This window comes from Myxine glutinosa, chromosome 1, assembly GCF_964187855.1.
Source record: "Myxine glutinosa chromosome 1, kmMyxGlut1.1, whole genome shotgun sequence".
NCBI lineage: Eukaryota > Metazoa > Chordata > Myxini > Myxiniformes > Myxinidae > Myxine > Myxine glutinosa.
In genome coordinates this window covers 301,206,451-301,230,927 of record NC_136261.1, presented here as the reverse complement: position 1 = coordinate 301,230,927, position 24,477 = coordinate 301,206,451, and the positions used below count along the sequence as shown (strand labels likewise).

Here is a 24,477-nt window from a genome sequence, read left to right as displayed (position 1 = left end):
TCCTCCCAACCCTCCACCACATACCTGTCTCCCGTGAAAATGAGATCGCAGCATCCCCCTCCCCTCTGCGATTTATGACGACTGCTAATGCGGGAACCCGCAGCCTCCATGACTATGAGGCTGCTAATCAAACTTCAGCATTTACGTTCCAGGGGTCGAATCTCAATATTCGTTTCTTTGCTTCGCCCATAAATTGCGTATTCTGCTTGCACGAGAAGACCAAAGCAATGCATTCTAAAGGCAAGAACGTCACAATGAACCACCTGGTGGTACTGTCACCTGCCGGGAAATGTCAAAACCATTTTCCTAGGTGAACCCTCCGTCTTTCCTTTGGAGATCTCACAGTGTTTTCCCTTGACCAGATTACAAACCGACTTCCAAATTCAAACTGAGATGAACAACTGGAAGAAGAATTCCATCACTGAAGTATGAAACACCAGCTTGGATGGTCCGACTGTACCATCGTTGACCATGTTAAAGAATATTCTACACCATGAGAAGTGCATTTTCTGTTTAGCCTGTTTAACTAACAGACAATTTCAGGTTTAAATAATGTTTATGACTGGGAGGCTTGAATGCACCAAATCTCTAAGGATCTCACATTCCAGCCCTGTTAATAGTTTGATGGAAGAGCTCCATGGAAGGTTGTGTTGTCAGCTGAAGGACAGGAGAGCTCAGTTGTTCAGCTCAGCTCATTCACTCCATTCTCAGCTCAGCTTGCAGCAACTGGATTTGCTCAATCAATTTCAAGTAAAGGCTGCTCAATTTAGGAGTATGGGATCCTACAACTGGGGGACATCACACCAAATGTCACATCTGCAATTTGATTGGCCGAGCAATTCCCTTTCTCATCAGAACCCCGTACACGTCGCTAGGAATCCACGTTGAAATCCTAGTCTCTTTGTCTTGCACGTGCTTATGGATAAGCTCCATCATGAGCCTTGGATCAGTGTATAAAAAAAAAGACAGTCTTGTGACATCCCTGAGCCTGCCACACTTTTCTCAACCCCACTCCTCCCTCCATCCCCACAATTAAATCAAGTCATGAGGTTCATGGATTTATGTAATCTGGTGTTGGTGTAGCGCAAGTGATAGTGCAGGCCTCCACCCATGTCCAATTTCCTTGTCATCTCTCGAACGAGTGGGTCACTTGCGTGCCAGGATCTTGACCACGTTTCCTGTTGTGAGATTAAAAGGAAATGCAAATGAAATGATTTTGGATTCCAAAAAAAGGAATGTGCAAGGAAAAGGTATGAAAAAAAAAGGAATGAAAAAAAGGAAAAAGGGGAAAAAAAGAAATGAAAGGAACCCAGCAGATAATGTTGTTAGAAGAGGTTGGTGCAGAGAAAAATTGAGAAGGTTAATGGGGTATGGGGCCAGCAGGATGGTCTAGAGATACACTCTCTCGCCTCCAGACTGTCCAGCTGGGGTCTGCATCCCGACCGAGCTATAAACTGTCATCCCGGTGTTTCACAGGCAAGGTGATTCACCAATGTGTGTGCCATCCCTCAGATGGACGTTAAAATTGGCGTCCTGTCTGCTGGCATTAGTTGGTGGATGCTAAAGATCCCACGTGCCCTTCGCTAAGAGTAGGCGAGCTATCACCGGCACAATGAACAAATTCCTGCCCTAACTACTGCGGGGAAGGTAATGGAAAACCACCCAGGATATAACCCATGCCAAGAAACTGCTTCGGTAACACGTAATCTTTGTAACAGAGTACGGTACATCAGCACCAGCATAGGGTATCGGTACATCAGAGGCATGATGGGCCAAATAGCCTCCTACCATAAATGGTTTCTTTTAAATCACATCAAAACCAACTGTGCTTCTAATAGCACTGAACAACAACAAATTTCCAACCGAGGTAAACGTATGCGTTTTAGACCAAATTGAGTATGCCGATTTAGAATCTGAAATCAGAATTAACCCAACACCAACTTGGATTTTTAGTTACAGAAAAAAATTGGAAATCCAATGTCACGTATTTTGAGTGTTCTTTTTAATAGTCTATACTTCAACATTATAATAATATTATATTTTAATACTATTATATTTCAGATTGACATGAACAGACCAACATGTCTGAACAATTAAATGCAGACTGTTCTTGCTACTGGTTTCTTTTTTTTTTTGCAAAAAATGTCATTTTTCTGTAACTAAAAATCCTGACGTGCTGAGTCAGCATGCTTGAATTAATAAAGGACACCTACATTTACCCCAGTAGCTGATGGAAACTGTTTTTTGTTGTTGTCCAGTGGAATCGATCAATGACCTTATATTTCATGTAACCTGCAATTAACTTTCGCGTTTCCAAATTAGCCTGGATGTCATACAAACATGTACTGGCTCATCCAACAGAAAACGGGTTAACATTTAAAATAGAGGTGGGGCACAAGAGGCCATAGAACTTGTCATTTCCATTTCATATCCTCTCCAAGCACAAGTACCTCCGAAGTGCTCGACCAATTATTATGCACCAGCACACAACGGCCTACTATTTTCGTCAAATAATGGGATTTAAAAAAAAGGTTTAAAAGAAAAACCTTCAGCTGGTTTTACCTCATCCAAAGTACGTATTCCAAAACGTCATTTCTGCACCAGGATGGTAATTTTTAGTCGGCTTCCATTTTGGATCAAACCCATTGTGGATCATTGGAATCTCCTGCGATGAAGCTAAATCCGAGGGCCTTTCACTCACTGACCGCAGGCAGGTTGGTGGTCTTTGTCTTCTACCGACTCCTCTTCGGCCTTGCTCCCCCAGCTCTCTCTGTGCTGTCCCCCAAATATTTCTACAGGACGCACAAGATCTGCCAGCAACCCTCTTATGGTTAAACTGCCACAATCTAGGCTCTCTGCTCACCTTCACTCTTTCATTCCCCTTTTTTCCTGCCTCTGGAACAAACTCCCCCACTCCCTTCAATCCCACTCCTCCCTCCAGGTCTTTAAAACAGCTGTTCACCACCATCTCTTATCTTCTCCCATCCAAAACCTAGATCTTTTCTACCCCCGCTAATTCACTCCAGATCCACTTTTTTGAAATTCCAACTTCTTTCCTGGAAGTCCTTGCAGTGTCCATTATGTTTTGTACCTCTCCCACCTAACCCCAAGCCCTCTCCCTCCCACAGATCTGTCGATGTCCCTGTTCTCAAATGTTGTTTGTTCCTTCCTCCTCTCTCCCCATCTTGTCTACCGCGCCCCTTTTTTGTATTTTATGTGTCGGTTTGACTTTTTGTGTGATTAATGTTAGCTCTTTCACGAGCCTCGATCTTGTATACAAAAAGAAAAGAAAAAAAAACCCATTCGAAGGACAGCCAAATAGCTCATGCGTTCAGAGCTGGATTGCTCCATTTTTTGCTTTGTTATCGATCTCAATTGCATCGATAATTATCCAGACCAACCCCACCACGCACACCACACCGCTCCATGCTGATTTCCAGGGAGCGGAACACCTTTAAAGAAAAAGAGGAGCTCTGCTTTCACGACACTACAAAAGGCAACAGATTGTGAAGAGGAGCCGTGGTCCAACTAAGCACTTAGTCACTGCCGAAGCAGTGAGATGATGGAAACAAAGTCAGCAAGAGCCAATCGCAGCATTCACTCTTGAGTTTTCTCTGAAAACTCAATGTTTTTAGAAGAAAAAAAAACATGAAACAAAAACAAGAAAAGACATTTGCTGTTTACAAATGTATCATCACAAATATATGTACAGTTGAGCAATCCAATTAACTTTGATGTGTCTTGTCATATACAATTCCCCCAAAATAGATTTTGACAAGCATGTCCCAAAACTCTCAATTTCAATAGTGGAGGAAGTATCACACTAATTGTTGCCATTTTGCATAAACACCAAACAAGGAAAATGAACATCTGTTGATCCGAAGGAGTGAAGTATGTCACACTCGTTAAAATGCAAGAATCCCATTCATTGGCAGAACACGGACAACTGCATGGCAAACTGTTTGCCTCTGGACAGCAATGCAGACCATTTTTTATTCCACCAAAATAAAAATAAAGGGCCAACATTTGTGTCCAATGCCAACATGGTCTAAATACAATGAACGTCTACCGGCATTAGTTGGTGGACATTAAAGATCCTATGGTATCCCCCGTGAACACCGTAAACAAATTCCAAATTCCTACCATAACCAGCAGAGGGCATTGCATCAGTGGCACAGACACACCCCAAGTTAATGTTGCTACCCACAGCCTTGTGCTGCATATGAAAGAAGGTGTAAATATACAAATGTCTCACACCTCATGGCCAATTAAATCGGAGGTGGATCATCTACATATCAAAATCGAGAGAAGAAAGGATATGGACTGGTGGGGTGGATGGGAGAGAGGACAGCAGCACGACAGAGTAATGGGGTGCTCGTGACAAGTCGTGAACGTTTCCATGGCCAAGACCAAAACCTCAAAAGGTAACCACAAGACATTCCGCTGACCCCATGATTCACGCTCGTTAATCACTCCCTCTCTTACTCGCTTTGCTCTTAACCCTCCGATGTGCCTAAGCTCCACGAGGATGCACCCATTCTTCAGAGGTAACCACTCCTGGTTAAACTCCAAAAATCCATGTTTACTGCACACAGCCCCACACCTCAACTGCTTTCTTATTCTTTTCTCCCGAGACAGTTCAATCTCACCCTTATATCAAGTGCTTCAAGTTAGTGGTACACCGCTCTCGTGTTATCCTCCATTCAGATCATTTCTACCTTCAATAACCAGCGCCCCTTTCCACACTCCCTTTTTGCAGGTCAGTGTTTCCTCAAATCTATTTCTCCCTCTTTATCCATTCCCCTTTCCATTCATTCCCTTGCTTGCGCTCAACTGTTGCCCGACAGTCAGTATATTGCCCTTTTGTCCTGTCGCCTCATTCTTCCACAAGCCTATATTTTGTATACAAGAAAACAAAACAACTCAAACCCCTCACTGTGAGCATCCGTGGGATTTGAACTCACACCAATTATTGTTTTACCCATTTGTGGTTGGGGGACAGGGGATGGAGCTGGGGAAGAGATAGAAAAGGGAAATGTTTGGAGGAGAGAGAAGGCAAGTGGATGACATGAAAAGGAAATGCGGTGAAAAGAATAATTTTGCACAAAATATGTCGATGGTCCCTTCAACCAGCAAGAGCAGTATCTCAGAATTATATTGGCTTGACAACTCAAATCCCAGGCAAGTTAAAATTATTAAATAAAATGTGGTTCCACTGCAAACCAATTAAGAAATACCTTCCAGAAGTTCTTGGCACGAGCACAGTGAACAAACAACCGTAACAGCCTCCAAAGAACCAGAACTGAATGCATTCCAAAGGGGCGAGCTGACTGAGAATAAAGCACAAAGTTTTTCTAAACCAGTACAAAGCATTCTACTTTCACCCCATTACTTGTCAAGTGTAATGATGATGTGGTCATTAAACCATTGTTTGACAGCAAATCAGAGAAAGCCCCACGGCCCACGGTGCTGGTGTACCTTGAAATGCAAATGTTAATACGAGTGTTAAACACTCCTCAACTCAATACGCAAAAAAAAACAAATGAGATTTCTAAATTAAAAAGAGACAATAGCAGGATAATAACATATTTTAACAGATCCAATGTCAGGATCTGTAGCTTTGTTCAACAGAAAATAAAACCTACACCACCACCACCATGGCCACTGGTGAAGAGACAATGTTCAGGAAAAGGAGCAGCAGGGCACAGCATTTCTCCTATAGTGACTTGTGTGAGCGGAGATCTGTTGTGTGGGGGTCGTGCTGGATCGTCTGGTGCAGCATGAGTGCGAGGAGGCCAGCGCGGTTAGCCATTGCTGTGCGCACGTTCCGCTCCTGCTCAAACAGCTCGTCCAGCTTGTACCACTTTGGCAGATGATCCCAAATTAAGAAAGTAGGGATGTGGAAGGGAGAAACACCATTTGCCATTAAATGATAGTTTCATCTCCAATACTCATATCAGGAGAAAGTAGTCAGATGCATAAGACATGGAATTCATTTGATCCATGATAAGTGGTGAGTACAGCCATCATAACTGACTCAGAATTAAACAGAAAATGTTTATATATATACTGTTTATATATATATACGAGTACATCTATTAATTACATGCTATTGAAACATGAGTATATCTATTAATTACAATTTACATGCTATTGAAACATGAGTATATCTATTAATTACAATTTACATGCTGTTGAAACATGAGTACATCTATTACATCTATTAATTACATGCTATTGCAACAAGAGTACATCTATTAATTACATGCTATTGAAAACTGAGTATGTCTATTAATTACATGCTATTGATACCTGAGTATGTCTATTAATTACATGCTATTGAAACAAGAGTACATCTATTAATTACATGCTGTTGAAACCTGAGTACAGTAACATTTATTATAACGGAGCAAACGTATATGGTTATGCATGTATATTTGTGACCAAAACGTCTTCTTCAAATTTATGTAACAGATTCCACCATGTTGTTTATATATATAAAGCTAACCTAAGAAACACATTCGTGACTTACCTGTATTCATCATCGCTATTTTTTTTGTAACTTTGACTTGATTAATTGATATTGAGATCGAAATCGAGATATGGGCAAAAGCAGTATCTCAGACTGGCAGTTCGACTTTCCCATCCTTTTTGATAAATTTGTTTTTACCAAATTCCACCATGGTCTTCACATGAAGTTAAACGAAGAAACACATTTGTGACGTACCTTTATTCATAAGCGCTAAATTTTTTTTGTTACTTTGACTTAATTAATAGACCAAGGTAAGCGGTGTATTAGGGGCATGTCTGCTCTGTAAGGCTGGCAGAACAAATTTCCATTAAAGTTTTTGATAAATTTGTGTTTACCTTCCCTTCCAGCTCAAACTGATAATTTAAAATAAATATAAATTTGTGCTCAGTTCCATTTTATTTATACATGATGGGTTCCAACTTCTGGTTTACAATATATATTCAGAGCACAAAATATATTTGGCCGACCCCTCCCACCCCCCCACACACCATTATTCACCCATCCCCCCTACACCATTCCATTATCACCACCACCAACACCACACCCATCCTCCCCCCTTCCCTCACTCCCGGAGAGAGAAGGCATGGCCAATGATGCCTTACGCCTCTGTAGCGATGTGTGCCGAGGCCCTCGTGCCAATCCACGCTAGTACACACAATATATATATATATTTAAATATATATTGTTACGTATTACCTCCCCAAACCCCGGTTACGGTGCACCTCAGAGTCTCGAGAGGGAGTGCGGCAGAAAGATTTGTATTTTTGAGTGTTGTAATAAACCATGGTAAAACCACACCAATACACTTGCAGAACAAGACAAGTAATTGCATTATTAACTCTCACATACACAAGAATAACACTCTAAACGAAAGTACAATGAAAATGTCACCTGCATCAAACGAACAATACATATGATGGTACCATCATTCCCCAATGCTCTCAAAGCAATAAACTAACAATATGCCCAACGTGAGTGGAATGTAACATTCCCCAAAGCCCGTGCACGAATCTCCACGCGGGGTGAAGGTCGAAATCGTTCAGAATGGCAAAACAACAGGCAGGTATTGGCACGGTTGTGGATGAGGAGTTACGAGTTGAGAGGTCGATATGGGAATTGAGCCGATAGGTAAACCAACGGCAATTCAGATGGTGAGGTCGATGTGGAAACCCCAACGACAAAACAAGATGCACCAAGCGGACAGCCTCTTCTTCTTCAAGGACAAAATGGGGTATAGGCCCGTAATGGAGGCGCTTGATTTCTCCAACGATGACTCACACTTTGTGATAAAACCTGAGACGCAGGTTTAATTGCACTCGCAATATATGACGATGTTGCGGGCAATCCCTTTCATGGGAAGCCTCAACTCATTCGCGACCAATATATAACAAGCGTTACGCCTAGGTCTCCCGTCGGGGAAGTGATGTGAGTTGACAAAGTGGAAGACACAGAAAACATGCGATGATATGATATTTCGCTCACAAGGTTCAGACATACATGGGGGCGACCATCTTGGATTTTGACGTGGCGACCCAATTTTCAATAAGGTTCTTCCTTATGCCGAGATAAACCCACACACCAGATTAGAAGTTGGTACTTCGCTTATTAGTCCCCTACTGGTATACACCGGACTATAGGTTTGCATGCCGTCCCTCCGTCCGTCAGTCCGTCAGTCAGTCAGTCAGTCAGTCAGTCAGTCAGTCCGTCCGTCACGCAAAGAACAGTTTTCCGGACTTTTTTTCTAAACGCTTAATGCTAATGATTTCAAACTTGGCACATGGTTTCCTCATAAGTTACAGGTCAAGTTCGAACTTCACGACGTTTCGATCATTTTTAACAAAGTTATGGCACTTTGAACTTTGGTAATTCTGATAATTCTGATGATCCTTAACTTAGTGCCATTTTAAGTTTTAATTTCCTTTAAAAACCAATTTCTCTGCAATAATAGGACCGATTGAGATAACATTTTCACCATATGATGGACTCGGTCTGTAGAATATTTTAATGGTAATTATGACGTCACAGGTCACGTAGTTCGGCCGCCATATTGTTTTTCATGAAAACACGAAAACCCCTTTTTCTCTGCAACGGCTGAACAGATCGAGGCCAAACTTTGCAGGCAGAATCACATACCCATGACGAACAAAAAAGTCAGCGAGCATGACGTCATGCGTCACATGGTTTCAGAGTTATGACGTTTTTAAGCATGAACCTTTAAAACCGAGCTCCTCCCTCATTTTTGATCCAATCGAGGGGAAACTTCCTTCACAGGTCTGTTCAGCACTAAAATGTCCTTTGGGAATTTGCGATAGGGCACGTGGTTTGGCAGATATCGTTAATCAAACGAAAATATTTTTTTAAATGGACGTGTTTATTCTCGAGTTCTCCTCAAGCCGCACTGCGCGTCCTCAGCCTCGTCTCGCGAACGTCAACAGCGCGACACAGCACGCGCTTTCCGGAGGGGCGGAGCCAAGCCGAGCAACATATACATACACATCGATCATTGATCGTGAACCGGAAAATATAATAAATTACTGATGGTTTCAGACTTATGACGTTTTTAGGCATGAACCTTTAAAACCGAGCCCCTCCCTCGTTTTTGATCCAATCGAGGGGAAACTTCACAAATCTGTTCAGCATGTCAGTCTACTAAAATGTCCTTTTGGAATTCGCGATAGGGCAGTGGTTTGGCAGATATCGTTAATTAAACGAAAATATTTTAAAAATGGATATCTCTTGAATCGCTAGTACCTCAGACCGTGAGTTAGTAATAATTTATATAATTCACACAGTGCAATACGTGCAGACCGCTCCACGGAGCGACCTTGCGGGCTTATCAACGAGGCGAGGCGTGACACACGTGTCTCAGCATACCTCAGATCAAGTTTGAAAACCAGCATCAACCGTGCATAAATTTGCATATTCAATCATTTTTGACAAAGTTATGGCACTTTGAACTTTGGTAGGGGACATGTATTGCAGCGCAATACTCAGAATGCTTGTTTTTCAAGATATTTCGCTCACAAGTTTCAGACATATATATGGTGGTGGCTATCTTGGATTTTGACATGGCGACCCAATTTTCAAAAGCGTTCTTCCTTATGCCTAGATACACCCACACACCAGATTAGAAGTTGGTACGTCGCTTATTTTTCAAGATATTCCGCTCACAAGGTTCAGACATACATGGCGGCGGCCATCTTGGATTTTGACGTGGCGACCCAATTGTTAATAGCGTTCTTCCTTATGCCTAGATACACCCACACACCAGATTAGAAGTTGGTACTTCGCTTATTTTTCAAGATATTCCGCTCACAAGGTTCAGACATATATATGGTGGCGGCCATCTTGGATTTTGACGTAGCGACCCAATTTTCAATAGCGTTCTTCCTTATGCCTAGGTACACCCACACACCAGATTAGAAGTTGGCACTTCGCTTATTTTTCAAGATATTCCGCTCACAAGGTTCAGACATACATGGCGGCGGCCATCTTGGATTTTGACGTGGCGACCCAATTTTCAATAGGGTTCTTCCTTATGCCGAGATACACCCACACACCAGATTAGAAGTTGGTACTTCGCTTATTTTTCAAGATATTCCGCTCACAAGGTTCAGACATACATGGCATCAGACATACATGGCGGCGGCCATCTTGGATTTTGACGTGGGTTGCACCCACACACCAAATTCGAATGCGGTCCTTCGCTTACGCACGCACGCACGTATGCACGCACACACTGACGGAGGGGAAAACCATAGTCCCCCTTTCGCTCCGTGGTACAAAAACAAGTCCGCTCGCAGCCTCGACGTGAATCGAAGATCTCTCCTCCTCTCTCTGCCCATATCGATCTCCCTTCTTCCGGTCCCTTTGCCGCGTTTTCCTTTTTTCGTTCACAAACATTTATTTTTACCTTTCACGAAAGTCATCTCCATTTCACACAAAAATCTTAACAATATTACCTGAAACTAAAAATCCTACAAGTAGATAACAACAACAAAGGCGGAAGTGATGGATCCGTAACACTCCCACCTTCAAGGAAGAAAGTTTGAACACGGTGAAAACTTTCTTCTCCATTCAAAAAGTATCTTTAACACCCAAAAGTAATACCCACGCCCAACACCTACAAATCAAAACTATGGCTGATCAAATCCCGTAAACAACAAAAATTCCAAGCAACTCACAGGAATCCTCAAGGTTAATTCAACCTGGATGAACGTCCTGCTGGAGATATTTCATCCTAACAGGGGTCATCCGGTAGTGGTGTTGTTTCATGGGAATGGCCTCCCCCACATCAATATCATGACATACCAGATCGGTACGACCAGGTACATCTGTGAACAAATGTGCAAACTCATAAATTAAGTTGGATAATTGTCCTTGTTGTTCCCTCATCAAATGACCTAATTTCTGGTCTAGGTTCCTTAACACTTCAGTATTCGTCAATCTGGGGCAAGCCTAGTCATCAATGCTATCGAACTTCACACTGACCTCAATCTCTGGATTCTCTTGCACACCGACTACAAGTACGACAGGTGAGACAGGAGCCACTTTCTCCATAGGCTTCCTCTCATAATATTTCTTAAGTCGGTTCATGTGACACAGCTGCCGCTTTTTCCATCGGTCTGGAGTTGTCACCACATAATCCGTTTCATTGACCCTCCTTTCGATGGCATCGGGACCAAAATACCTAGCCTGCAGCGGTTGACCTGGAACTGGAAGCAACACTAGCACTTGGTTCTCAGGACTGAAATTTCTTATCTGAGAAGTCTTGTCATGGCTCACTTTCATTTTGTCTTGTGCTGCTTTCAAGTTTCCTCTCGCTACTTCACAGGCCTTAACCAATCTGTGCCTAACAATTGTCACATACTCCAACACAATTGACTGCGACTCCTCTTGTAGCCACTGTTCCTTCACCAGTTTCAATGGTCCTCGGCTGTGTGTCCAAACACGAGTTCAAAAGGACTGAATCCCAAGGACTCCTGAACAGACTCCCTCATAGCAAACAGTAATAAGAGTATTCCCTCATCCCAATCCTTGTCACATTCAAAGCAGTAAGTTCTGATCATATTCTTTAATGTCTGGTGAAACCATACTAAGGCCCCTTGGCTCTCGGGAATGATAAGTACTCACTCACTCACTAGCTTCACTCCCAACAGGTGTACCACTTACTGAAAAAGCTTTGACATGAAGTTGGAACCCTGATCAGACTGGATGACCTTATGTAGGCCAACCAGGGTGAAACATTTAATCAAGGCCTTCACAATAACTGTCGCAGTAATTCTCCTAAGAGGCACCGCTTCCGAGAACCTAGTGGAAGCACACATGATGGTCAGCATATACTGATGTCCAACCTTAGTTTTAGGTAAAGGACATACCCAGTCAATAATGACCCAGCTGAATGGTTCTTCCAAAGCTGGAATCGGTTTTAAAGGCGCTAAAGGGGAATTCTGATTAGGTTTGCCCACCAGCTGACAAGAATGACAAGATTTACAGAATTCCACCACATCACGTCACAATCCTGGCCAGAAAAAATGTGCCAGAATTCTTTCACACATCTTGCTCACTCCAAGGTGTCTGGCCAAAGGTGTCTCATGGGCCAAACTCAATATCTCCTTCCGGTACGGTTGTGGCACCACAATTTGGTAATGGACTTTCCACTCGTCATTCGCTGGTACCTCCGGTCGTCTCCATTTTCTCATAGGTATTTCCCCTTTCATGAAGTAATCAAGAAGGTACCTTTATAGCCTCTTCCTCTGTAACGGCTTTACCAATCAAACTCCGGAGTTCACAATCCTTGTGTTACTCTTCAACAAGTCTCTTTCGGACAAGCACCGTTTGTTCAGCCTCGTTCCGAGTTGTCTCGGACGGGCACTCCATGTTACCCTTTGGTCCAGATGAAACCTTATCATTAGGTTCCTTGGTGTCACTCCCTTTCCCTCCAAAGGAACAGTGGCTTGTAAACCTATGGTGACCGGTCCTGACGCCAGCTCAGACTTAAAATGGATCACATGAAGAGGAGCTTTAATGAAGCCACCAACCCCCTGTAAGAGGACACTAACCCCAGTTGCAGTTTTTTCCGACAATGGCAAAATGCCCTCGAGCATGAAAGATTGATGTGCTCCCGTGTCCCGCAATACCCTAACAGGTCTCTGGTTAGTTAAATCCCCATCCAGTGACACAAACCCATCGGAAATGAAAGGTTTGTAACCCTCTTGGACAAGGTCATTCTCTGATGCAGTAAGTTTGACACGGGGACCTTCACAATTCACTGCCCTCCAAGGACGATTTTTTCACACTGGCCAACGCATTTGGAGTTGAACTAGACCGACTCCAATCCTGATTTCTCCTTTTCAGGGCGTAACATTGGGACATCAAATGCCCAGGTTTAGGCAAAAGCGCAAGTCGGCCCAGAGGAAAATCACGTGGTCAGCCTCAGGCCCCCTGGAAGATAGGTCTACCTTGGACAGTCAGTCTTTTGATCACTGAAATTTGAGGTACCAGATTTTGCTCGATACTCCTCTCTGGACCACTTCCATGACTGTCTCTCCATGAGAATTTGCTCTCCAACCCCGATTTAATGTAACTCCCCTGGCTAACTCGAGGAGGAAAATTAGGTTTGCAAAACCCCATCCTGTGTGTCAAGGCATAGTCATCTGCTACTGTTGCTGCCTCATATAACTCAGGTACTTCTCTTTCATCCAAATGAACATTAATGTCCGCATGGACACACTGTTTAAATTCTTCCACCAAAATCAATCGTCGTAAACAGTTAAAGTCTTCCCCAATCTCTTTCGAGTCACACCACCTATCAAACATAGTTTCCTTCTCTCTGGCAAACTCCACATGGGTCTCATTCTCCCGCATCCGGGCATTCCTAAATTTTTGTCAGTAAGCTTCGGGGACCAATTCATAGGCGTTGAGAATGGCTTTCTTGACTGTCTCATTATCTGCACATTGGTCAATCGGTAAAGCTGAAAAGATATCTTGAGCTTTAGCCACCAGAACACTTTGTATCATAGTCCATGACTCTACAGACCATTTTAACATCTGAGCCACCTTTTCAAAGTGTAAAAAGAACTTGCCTACCTCCTTTTCATTAAAGGGTGGAACCAGTCTTGCATGCCCTCCAATATCCCAAGAATTCTGACTTGTTGTCGAACTATCCGGCACGGATAAGATTTCTCTCCGTCTTCTCAGTAATTCAAGCTCCTCGAGTTTAATTTCCCTCTGATACTCCATGTCCCGTTCCTTTAAATCCCTTTCAGCTCTCCTTTCCTCTGCCCTGCTCTTTTCTCCTCGAGTTCTCGTTCCTCTTCCGCTTTCCTTTCCTCTGCTCTGCTCTTTTCTCCTCGAGTTCTCGTTCCTTTTCTGTTCTTTTCTCCTCAAGTTCTCGTTCCTTTTCTGCTTTCCTTTCCTCTCGTTGCTGCCTCTTCTCTTTCAATTAAAGCCGTTTTAATCTTTCCTGGCTCTACAGTTGCATCTCCATTTTCCGGAGCTCCATTTTTCCTTTTTCCTCTGGTAGCCAATCCAATGCTACCTCTTCCCACTTTTTCTCTCCCACTAAATATTCTACCACCAACGTCTGAATCTCTGCTTTCTAAATATTAACTCGGACCTCCAAGTGACAGTATTTGGGCAACGTCCTATGTTCCGATCTTTTTAACGCCTGGACCTGTGCCTCATTAGGGGACGTCACAAAATTTTCCACGTCAAACACCATTCTGACTATTAGGTAGCAAGCCTGTTAACCTTCACACAAAAAGTCAAATTTGGGAATGTTAATTTTGGGAATGTTAGGGAATTCAATCCCAGATGAGAATGTTAGCGAATTCAATCCCAGACAAACCCCCAATTTCTGTTACGTATCCCCACACCCCGGTTACAGAGCAATTTTTTTTTTTTTTTTTTTTTACAAAAGCCCCGAACCGAGGCAAGGTTTATGGCACTGGATATGGAACTTCCGGTCCGGTCTGAAGAGGACGCAGGCGTCACATGCTCGCCGCTTCTTTGACTGGGCCACTGTCTGTGGCTTGCTTTTTTGGTGGTCGTGCGGATTTTTTCGCCATTGAGTCTGCCCTCCGCATAGTCCCGGCTCTGCTCCCTGCTTCGCCTACCCGGCTCCTTCGCCTGCTCGCTGTTTCCTCGGGCACGCTCTCGTGGGTTGTGTCCTTCGCAGCGGTGTGGCGGCGGTTTTCCCGCCGTGATCTTGATTTGTAGCGGCGGCGGTCGATTGCCGCTGCATTTCCCGCTTTGCCGTGATCAACCTTGGCCTCGTGATCGTCTCTTTGCTCCTGTCTGCCCTCTGCTTGGTCCCGACTCTGCTCCTGGCTTCACCTACCTGGCTCCTTCGGCTCCTTCGTTTCCTTGGGCCTGCTCCCGTGGGTTGGGACCATTGTTTCACCTCCTCAACCTTGGCCTCGTGCTCGCCTCTCCGCTCCTGCCTAGCATGGCTCTGCGGTACTTCGCCGCAAGGCTCCTTCTGCTCAATACCCGCTCCACCCCATCATGCATCTCTGCCATCAAATCAAATGGACTCCTCCGACGACCCAGGTACATTCACCGTGGCTCCGGTCGTAAGTTTGTATATGTACAATCAGGTCACTCCATCCCCGTCCTCTGGTCGGCTCAGCGCACTCCCACTCATCGTCCCAGCGCACCTAGTCACGGCAACGCACACAATCACACCTCCTGCCTACGAACCCTGGCTAAATCACCTGAATTCATCCCTGCTGTTCAAAACAACATCAAGCTCACCCTGTTCAACACCCGGTCCCTCAACAACAAATGCCTCATCCTCAACGACTACATCCTGGATAACAAACTGGACTTTCTCTGTCTCACCGAAACCTGACAACAACCACTGGATATTTCGACGTCAATAAACCACGCTCGGAGGGCCGAGGTGGTGGAATTGCCGTTATCCACCGTCAAGACATCAGGACCAGCCTCATCCCCATCCTTTGAACACCTGGCTTTTAAACTCTCTGGTCGCACGCAGTCAGTCATGGCTGTCGTCTACCGCCCTCCCAAACCACACCCATTATTCCTGTCTGACTTCTCCTACTTTCTGACCCAGCTATGTTCCCTCTCCCCCTCAATCCTCCTCCTTGGTGATTTCAATATCCACATGGACTCCACTGACTCCACAATAACCACTGACTTCACTGATTTACTCACCTGCTTTAACCTCACTCAACATGTCAACTTTCCTACGCATATCCGTGGTCACATTTTGGACCTTGTCTGCTCCACTGGATTAATTTTGCACCATCTCTCTGGCTCCGACCTCACCCTCTCTGACCACTTCGCCATCACTTAGCCATCACTATGACCATCAACATCCCCACCCCAACACCAAGACATTATCGCACTATCAACTTCCGTAAGCTAAACGCTCTTTCACCTACCTCATTCTCATCCACCCTCTCTGAAAAAATGTCCACTTCTCCCTTCATTGACCTCCACACCCCTTCCGACCTCACTGACTACTACAACCACACTCTCTCCTCCTGCCTTGACCAGCTTGCGCCTGTAAAAACCAAAACAGTTTCTTTCACCCATTCTGCTCCCTGGTTTACCCCTGAACTCCGCCTGATGAAAACTCGTGCTCGCCCACTTGAAAGACTCCGCAATAAAACAGGTCTCACAGTTCACTCCCAAGCCTACAAGGACCACCTACAACACTACAAAGCTGCCCTCTCCCGTGCCCGCTCCGCCTACTACTCTCAAATTATCCACTCTGGCTCCGGAAACCCAAAAGCACTCTTCTCGACAATAAACAAACTCCTCCGCCCCCTGGACACCACTACCCAGTCATTCACAGTAGACAACAACTGCATCTCCTTCCTTTCTTTCTTCCAATGCAAAATTGACATCTACAACAGCTTGACCACCGCCGCACCCGCTCCCCCTCCAACCACCTGCCCCCACTTATCCTGAACTTCCCCTGTATCAATTCTCCCCGGTCTCCCCTACTGACCTCTCTGAACTCCTCATAGGAATGAAAACTGCCACCTGCACTCTTGACCCCATCCCTCCAGCTTTGTCAAGGCCTCCCTCCCTGCTCTCTCTCCACTTATCATTGCAACAATAAACTCCTCCCTGTCTACAGGTATCGTCCCACCATCCCTCAAAATTGCTGCTGTTACCCCCATTCTAAAAAAACCTGGTCTAAACCCTGACACCCTAAATAACTTCAGACCCATCTCCAACCTACCCTTTCTGTCAAAAGTTTTGGAACGCGCTGTAGCCGCTCAACTCAAACATCACCTCTCTGCCAATAACCTGTATGAAACATTCCAATCCGGATTCCGCTCCAACCACAGTACTGAAACTGCTCTCCTCAAAATCACCAACGACCTTCTCCTCTCCTCTGACGCTGGCAACCTCAACATTCTCGTCCTCCTCGACCTCAGCGCTGCCTTTGACACCATCGATCACACCATCCTCCTCACCCGACTTGAATCCACCTTTAACGTTACCGGCACTGCCCTCTCTTGGATTAAATCATACCTCTCTGACAGACGCCAGTTCATCTCCATCAATAACTGCAAACCCCCCACTGCTCCCCTCCCCCAAGGTGTCCCCCAAGGTTCAGTTCTTGGCCCCCTCCTCTTCATCCTTTACCTGTCCCCCCTCGGTCACTTAATCCGCCGTCATGGTCTCCAATTCCACTGCTTCGCCGATGACATCCAGCTTTTCATCTCCACCAAGTCAGTCTCCACCGACACCCACTCTATCCTAACAAACTGCATCTCTGAAATAAAATCCTGGCTTCAAATCAACTTCCTCAAACTTAACTGTGATAAATCTGAAATAATCATCATTGGCCCAAAAACGCTCACAAAATCCACCCATAACTTTGCCCTCAACATCGACGGTATCCCAGTATCCACCTCCCCTCTCATCCGGAATCTTGGCGTCATCTTTGACCAAACCCTCTCCTTCGCCAAATACACTAAACAGATCACAAAGACAGCCTTCTTTCACCTGAAAAACATTGCCCGTCTCCGCTCATCCCTCTCCTCCACGGCTGCAGAAACCCTCATCCACGCCTTCATCACCTCCCGTCTGGACTACTGCAATAGCCTCCTCTATGGTTCACCCTCAACAATCACCAATAAACTCCAATACATTCAGAACTCCGCTGCACGTCTACTCACCCATTCCCGGACCCGTGACCACATTACCCCCGTCCTTTACAAGCTTCACTGGCTCCCCATCTCCCAGAGAATCCAGTACAAAATCCTCCTCTTGACCTACAAAGCCCTCCATAACCTGGCCCCATCCTACCTGGCTGACCTCCTCTCCAGACACACTCCCACCCGCAACCTCCGCTCTGCTGGTACCAACCTCCTGACCCCCCCCATCCGGACCAAATTCAGATCCTGGGGGGACAGGGCCTTCTCCATCGCTGCTCCCACCCTCTGGAACTCACTACCTCACACCATCAGAGACTCCTCCTCACTCACCACATTCAAAACATCACTCAAGACCCACCTGTTCAGCACTGCATTCAACATTCAACCCACAGCATTTAACCCCTGACTATCACTTCTCCTTCTCCCTCCTTTTGCTTTAAATATTTCCCTATTGATTCTTGTCTTTTTGCAATTGTTGTTTTCATGTTTTGTTATGCATTATGTTTTGCACTCTGTCAAAGCGCCTTTGGGCTTCATGAAAAGCGCTATACAAAATAAATGAATTATTATTATTATTATAAGGTTGACCATCAACTTAGCTAAGAGTTTGTAAAAGCACAGGTGGTGTTCCTAGGCCATGTAGTCGGTCAGGGTCAAGTGCAACCAATGACAGCCAAGATTGAAGCAATTGATGGCTTCCAAATTCCAAAAGGGAAAAAGGAGCTTATGAGATTCTTGGGTATGTCTGGTTGGTACTGGCGGTTCTGTAGGATTTTTTCTGACGTGGTAGCTCCTTTAACAAATTTGCTGAGGAAAGAGACCAAGTTTGTTTGGGATGACAAATGCCAGGCTGCCTTTGCCCAAGTCAAAGCGATATTGATGAGCTCTCCTGTCCTTGCAGTGCCAGATTTTCAAAAACCTTTCAGGTTGGCCATCGATGCAAGTGATGTGGGGGCTGGGGCAGTTCTACTGCAGGAAGGTGATGATGGCATTCATCACCTGGGGTGTTGCTATTCGAGGAAGTTTGACAGACATCAGAAAAATTACGCCACTGTGGAAAAAGAGACCCTTGCTCTCCTACTAGCTCTGCAGCATTATGAGGTGTATCTGGGAACTACGACCTTTCCTATAAGGTTTTCACTGATCACAACCCCTTAACCTTCATTCAAAAAATGAAAAATAAAAATCATTGGTTGATGAGATGGAGCTCGTCTTTGAAAGAGTTCAACTTGGAAATTAGGCATGTAAAGGGCATAGACAATGTTGTCGCCGATGCTTTATCCAGAGTTGAATCAACCTTGAGGATTCCTGTGCGTTGTTTGGAATTTTTTTGGCATATGGGATTTGATCAGCCATAGTTTTGATTTGTAGTGTTGGGTGTGGGTATTATTTTTGGGTGTTAAAGGTACTTTTTGTATGGAAAGAAAGTTTTCACCGTGTTCAAGCTTTCTTCCTTGAAGGTGGGGAGTGTTACAGACCCTCACTTCCACCTTTGTTGTTATTATATACTTGTAGGATTTTTAGTTTCAGGTAATATTGTTGTTAAGATTTTTGTGTGAAATGGAGATGACTTTAGTAAAAGGTAAAAAATAAATGTTTGTGAAGGAAAAAGGAAAACGTGGCAGAGACCCGAAGAAGGGAGATCATATGGGCAGAGAGAGGAGGAGAGAGACCTGACGTCACGTGTAAGTCACGTCGAGGCTGCGAACGGACTTGTTTTTGATCGCGAATGGTCGCGAATGGGTTGAGGCTTCCAGGGAAAGGGATTGCCCGCAAGATCGTCATATATTGCAAGTGCAAATAAACCTGCATCTCAGGTTTTATCACAAAGTGTGTCATCGTTGGAGAAATCAAGCACCTCCATTACGGGCCTCGACGCCATTTTGTCTTGAAAGAAGAAGAGGCTGTCCGCTTGGTGCATCTTGTTTGGCCGTTGGGATTTCCATATAGACCTCATCGTGTTGATCGTCGTTGGTTTACCTAACAGCTCAATTCCCATGTCGACCTCTCAGCTCGTAACTCCTCATCCACAGCCGTGCCAATACCTGCCTGTTGTTTTGCCGTTCTGCATGACCTCGACCTTCACCCCGCGTGGAGATTCGTGCATGGACTTTGGGAAATGTTACATTCTACTCACGGTTTGTGTATCGTGAGTTCATCGCTTTGAGAGCATTGGGGAATGATGGTACCATCATATGTATTGTGCATTTGATGCAAGTGACACTTTCATTGTACTTTCTTTAATAGTGTTATTATTGTGTATGTGAGAGTTCTTAATACAATTACTTGTTTTGTTCTACAATTTCATTGGTGTGGTTTTACCATGGTTTATTAGAAAACGCAAAATAACAAATCTTTCTGCCGTGTTTCTGCTCCAGACTCTGAGGTGCACCGTAACCGGGGGTTTTTTTTTTTTTGTTTGTTTTTTTTTTTTTTTGTATACAAGGTCGAGGCTCGTGAAAGAGCGAACATTAATCACACAGAAAGACAAACCGACACATAAAACATATAACATAGGGAGCGGTAGACAAGATGGGGAGAGAGGGGGAAGGACACAAACACAACATTTGAGAGCAGGGACCGAGAGACATGGAGACATCGAGAGATCTGAGAGAGGGCGAGGGCTTTGGGGGGGGGGGGGGGCGTGGGAAGGGGGCGGTGGGAGAGGTATAAAACATATGGACACTGCCAGGACTTCCAGGAAAGAAGTTGGAATTTCAAACAAGGTGGATCTGGGGTGAATTAGCGGGGGTAGAAAAGATCAAGGTTTTGGATGGGGGAAGATAAGAGATGGTGGTGAACAGCTGTTTTAAAGACCTGGAGGGAGGAGTGGGATTGAAGGGAGTGAGGGAGTTTGTTCCAGAGGCGGGAGAAAAGAGGAATGAAAGAGTGAAGGTGAGCAGAGAGCCGAGATTTCGGCAGTTTAACCATCAGAGGGTTGCTGGCAGATCTTGTGCGACCTGTAGGAATATTTGGGGGACAGAGCACAGAGAGAGCTGGGGGTGCAAGGCCGGAGAGGAGTCGGTAGAAGACAGAAAGACCACCTACCTGCCTGCGGTGAGTGAGTGAAAGGCCCTCAGAGATAGCTTCATCGCGGGAGATTCCAATAATTCTGAAAGCTTTGGTTTCAACAGCGTGAAGCCGAGCTAGGTGTGAGGCAGGAGCACCGGCCCATAGGGGAGAACAGTATTCCATTGAGCTGCGGATGAAAGCCTTGTATGTGGTGAGGAGCTCAGGTGTGCCGAGGAAGGACTTCGCACGACGGAGGATGCCCAGTCGGCGACTGGCTTTGGAGGCCAGCTTGGAAATGTGGTTTTCCCAAGAAAGATCATGGCAGATAGTGAGACCCAAAATCTTGAGCGACAGAACTTCTTGGAGAGGATTGTTGAGAAAGTAGATGGGAGGGTTGTCCAGTCGATCTTTTCGGAGAGACATAGTAAGAGTGTGAGATTTGTCAGGATTGAAAGACATGTTCCACTTGTTTGACCAGTCTGTGATTTTGTCCAGGTCTTCAGAGAGTGAGGAGGCAGCAGACTGCCGATCTGAGGGAAGAGGAATGGAGCGGCAGAGAGTGGAGTCATCAGCAAAGAGATAGAGAGGATTTTCGAGAGAGTCAGAGAGATCATTGATGAAGACCAGAAAAAGCACGGGGCCCAGAACACTGCCTTGGGGAACTCCAGCCTGAACAGGAAGAGGAGATGAGAGAAACCCATTCAGGGCCACACGTTGACGACGACTAGAGAGGAAGTCCGCCAGCCATGCGTGGAGATTTCCATGGATACCAAAGGAGGAGAGTTTGGTGAGCAGAGCGGGGTGCCAGACCGTGTCGAAGGCACGTGATATGTCGAGGGAGACAGCTCTAATTTCCTGTTTGGCATTGAGGACCTCCATCCATTGTTGAGACAGCAGAAGCAGCATGTCCAGAGTAGAGTGACCTGGTCTGAAACCAAATTGATGATCAGAGATCAAGCCATTGGAGAAGAGGAAAGATTTCATATCCGAAGCAATGATGGATTCCATGACTTTGCTGATAATTGGGAGAAGGCTGATTGGTCTGTAGTTGCTAGGATCTGTTTTTGCACCTTTTTTGTGCAAAGCGGTGATGTTGGCTGATTTCCAAGCAGATGGCAGTTGACCTTGAGCAAAAGAGAGGGTGAAGAGAACAGAGAGAGGGTGAGATAGAACAGCAGAGCAGGATTTTAGGACCCGTGGGCTGATGCCGTCGGGTCCAGTTGCAGAATCAGAGTCGAGGGTTGACAGAAACTTTTCCACCTTGTCAGGAGGAAAGGACACGGAGTCCAGGAGCAGCAGGGTACGACTGGGTATGGGGGGTACAGAGAGGGATGGGTTTGGGACACAAGATTTAGAGGCAAACACAGAGTTGAGGCATTCAGCTTTTTCACGTGCGGAGTCAGCTGTGTAGCCGTTTGAGGTAAGGGAGGGGATGGAGGGGGAACAAACACCAGAAACGGATTTGACCAGACGCCACCAGGATTTGGAAGAGGGAGACAGATAAGAGAGTTCGGTCTTGAGAACGGAGAGATATTGTTTCCTGGCTCTCCTGAGGGTGGACACACACTTGTTTCGGGCTTTGTGAAAGGAGAGGAATACGTAACAATTGTGTATCACTACTCACCTCTCACTGTATCAGTGAACTATCTGTGTGGTGCGTAGTACCTTTACCCAATTGAGTCTCTTTCCCAAAATCTATATTATCCCAAACGACAGAAGTTGGTTTCCCTTTTGAGAAACCAACAGGGATAGCCATTCCACCATCATCGATTTGGCGTTCCGCTAACTTTGTTTCCAATTGAGTAACAGTTTCAACTGAGGCACAGTGACCATAGTGGTGGAGAAGGTTCAGCAGTAAAGATTATCCGGATAGGTGACGGGTGGTCAAGCTGAGAGCCAAGGACCGAGCTTGGGGTTAGTTTTTGGCCTGTTGAATTCAACAGAACAATATCCTGACAAATTGACATCACTGAATTCCACATCATCGTCATCCAATAAGTATTGGATTTGAGTTCACAACTCAGTTGCAACAATGATCCATGAAGTGGGATTAAAGAAGGCTAATGTCGCAGCTCATTTAATATCCTGACACATGACAGTGGAGGATTTGATAAGTATGTATCATAATTCAGATGCGGTACACAGCAGTTAATAAACAATTGTCACAGTCAGGTAGACCATACTAGCATCTTCCCTACAGTGATGCTGTGAATCTTCTGTTTCTTGAACTGCTGGGTTCTCTTCAACATCAATGTCCATGCTACTTCACTCTGTGTCATTGAGCGTTCCTCTAACTGACTGGTGGTGGCTGCTGTCATTAATGTATCCATGAAAACCAGCATGGACATGCTTTGTTGAGGTGACCAGTGTAATACAAGTTGAGGGTAGGATCTTGGTAAGTATGATCTTCAATCAATTGGTGCTGAAAAACAGGTATTGAAATAGACAGATGTTATGTTTGTCGCCTTGAGATCATGGTCTGTGAGCTCAAGAGAGGGATATTCTGTCATATTTTAGCCTCTTTCGATTTCAAATCATGCCTGTTTATGGGTGCTGCCATGACACCTTGCAGACCAACTACCTGCATGCCACAGCTTATCTGATTGGCCAATAAGAACATCACTAGCCAACATGACTATTCAGAATGAAAAAACACGCAAAGCTCTGTTCCTTCTGATTCAATATTGGGCCAATATCTCATGGAATAAAAAAAACCACCTTTAGAGGCCATTTTTCCCCGCAAAGCGGGGGTTGGCCTTTTTCGGGCACCGTGGTTGTTGTTGTTTTTGTTGGTCCCCTTTTTGAAGCAATGTTTTACGGCCGGATGCCCTTCCTGCCGCCAACCCTGTTTGTCGCCTTTTACGAAAAACAGGGAATTACCAGTGAACTGGTACTCAATTAGCCGACCTCGGAAGGATGACAGGCTGAGTCAACCGCCCTGGCGTTAATTCAGAGATCGACCGGGATTCGAACCCAGGATCCTAGGATCCTAAGCTGGCACCCCAGCCGCTAAGCCAACACCAGGCTACATGGAATAAAATACAAAAATGCGACTGTTGCCAATATGCCTTCCCATAGTCCCACAACGGGTAGATGCCATCACTCTGCATATTTATCGGTAGGGGATCACGTTTGGGAAGTTTCGTGGATTGGATAAGGTTCGTTTTTATATCCAAGATGGCTGCCAAACCACATGACCTATGACATCATAATTTTCAAACTATATGCAAAAGTGCTGTTAGATGATATTTGTAAAATTTCGCATCGATAGGGTGAACAGTTTCAGAGATATAATTAGTTAATATTTCCCTTCAATCCAAGATGGCTGCCAAACCACATGACCTATGAGTATGACATCATAATTTTCAAACTATATGCAAAAGTGCTGTTAGATGATATTTGTAAATTTTCACATCGATAGGGTGAGCAGTTTTAGAGATATAAGTAGTTAATATTTCCCTTCAATCCAATATGGCTGCCAAAGCATGTGACCTATGATGTCATAAATTTAATATTTCAATACAAATGGGTCATAGATCATGTGCATGCAATTTCAGATTTTAAGGATAAGGAATTCTATTAAAACATTTTTGGCTGGTGTACCACTTCACCTATGATGTCATCATTATCATGCTTTTGTTCCCCATTGGGAGTACTTGACAATGTGCCAAGTTTCAAATTTTTCCATTCAGCGGTTTCCGAGAAACAAATTTTGGATTATTTGCTTTTAATCCAAGATGGCTGCCATACCACGTGACCTATGATGTCACAATTATCATAAAAACATTC

At 44.8% G+C, this 24,477-nt stretch overlaps 1 protein-coding gene across 1 annotated transcript in view; it reads right to left on the bottom strand.

Annotated features, from left to right (window-relative positions):
* Positions 1 to 3,945: 3,945 nt before the first annotated feature.
* CXXC1 (CXXC finger protein 1) overlaps positions 3,946 to 24,477 on the bottom strand; it is an 83,153-nt gene continuing 62,621 nt past the window's right edge. Inside the window, exon 14 of the mRNA XM_068135226.2 lies at positions 3,946 to 5,863. Coding sequence (XP_067991327.1) covers positions 5,717 to 5,863 — 147 coding nt within the window. The 3' untranslated portion in view covers positions 3,946 to 5,716. The remainder of the gene's footprint in view (positions 5,864 to 24,477) is intronic.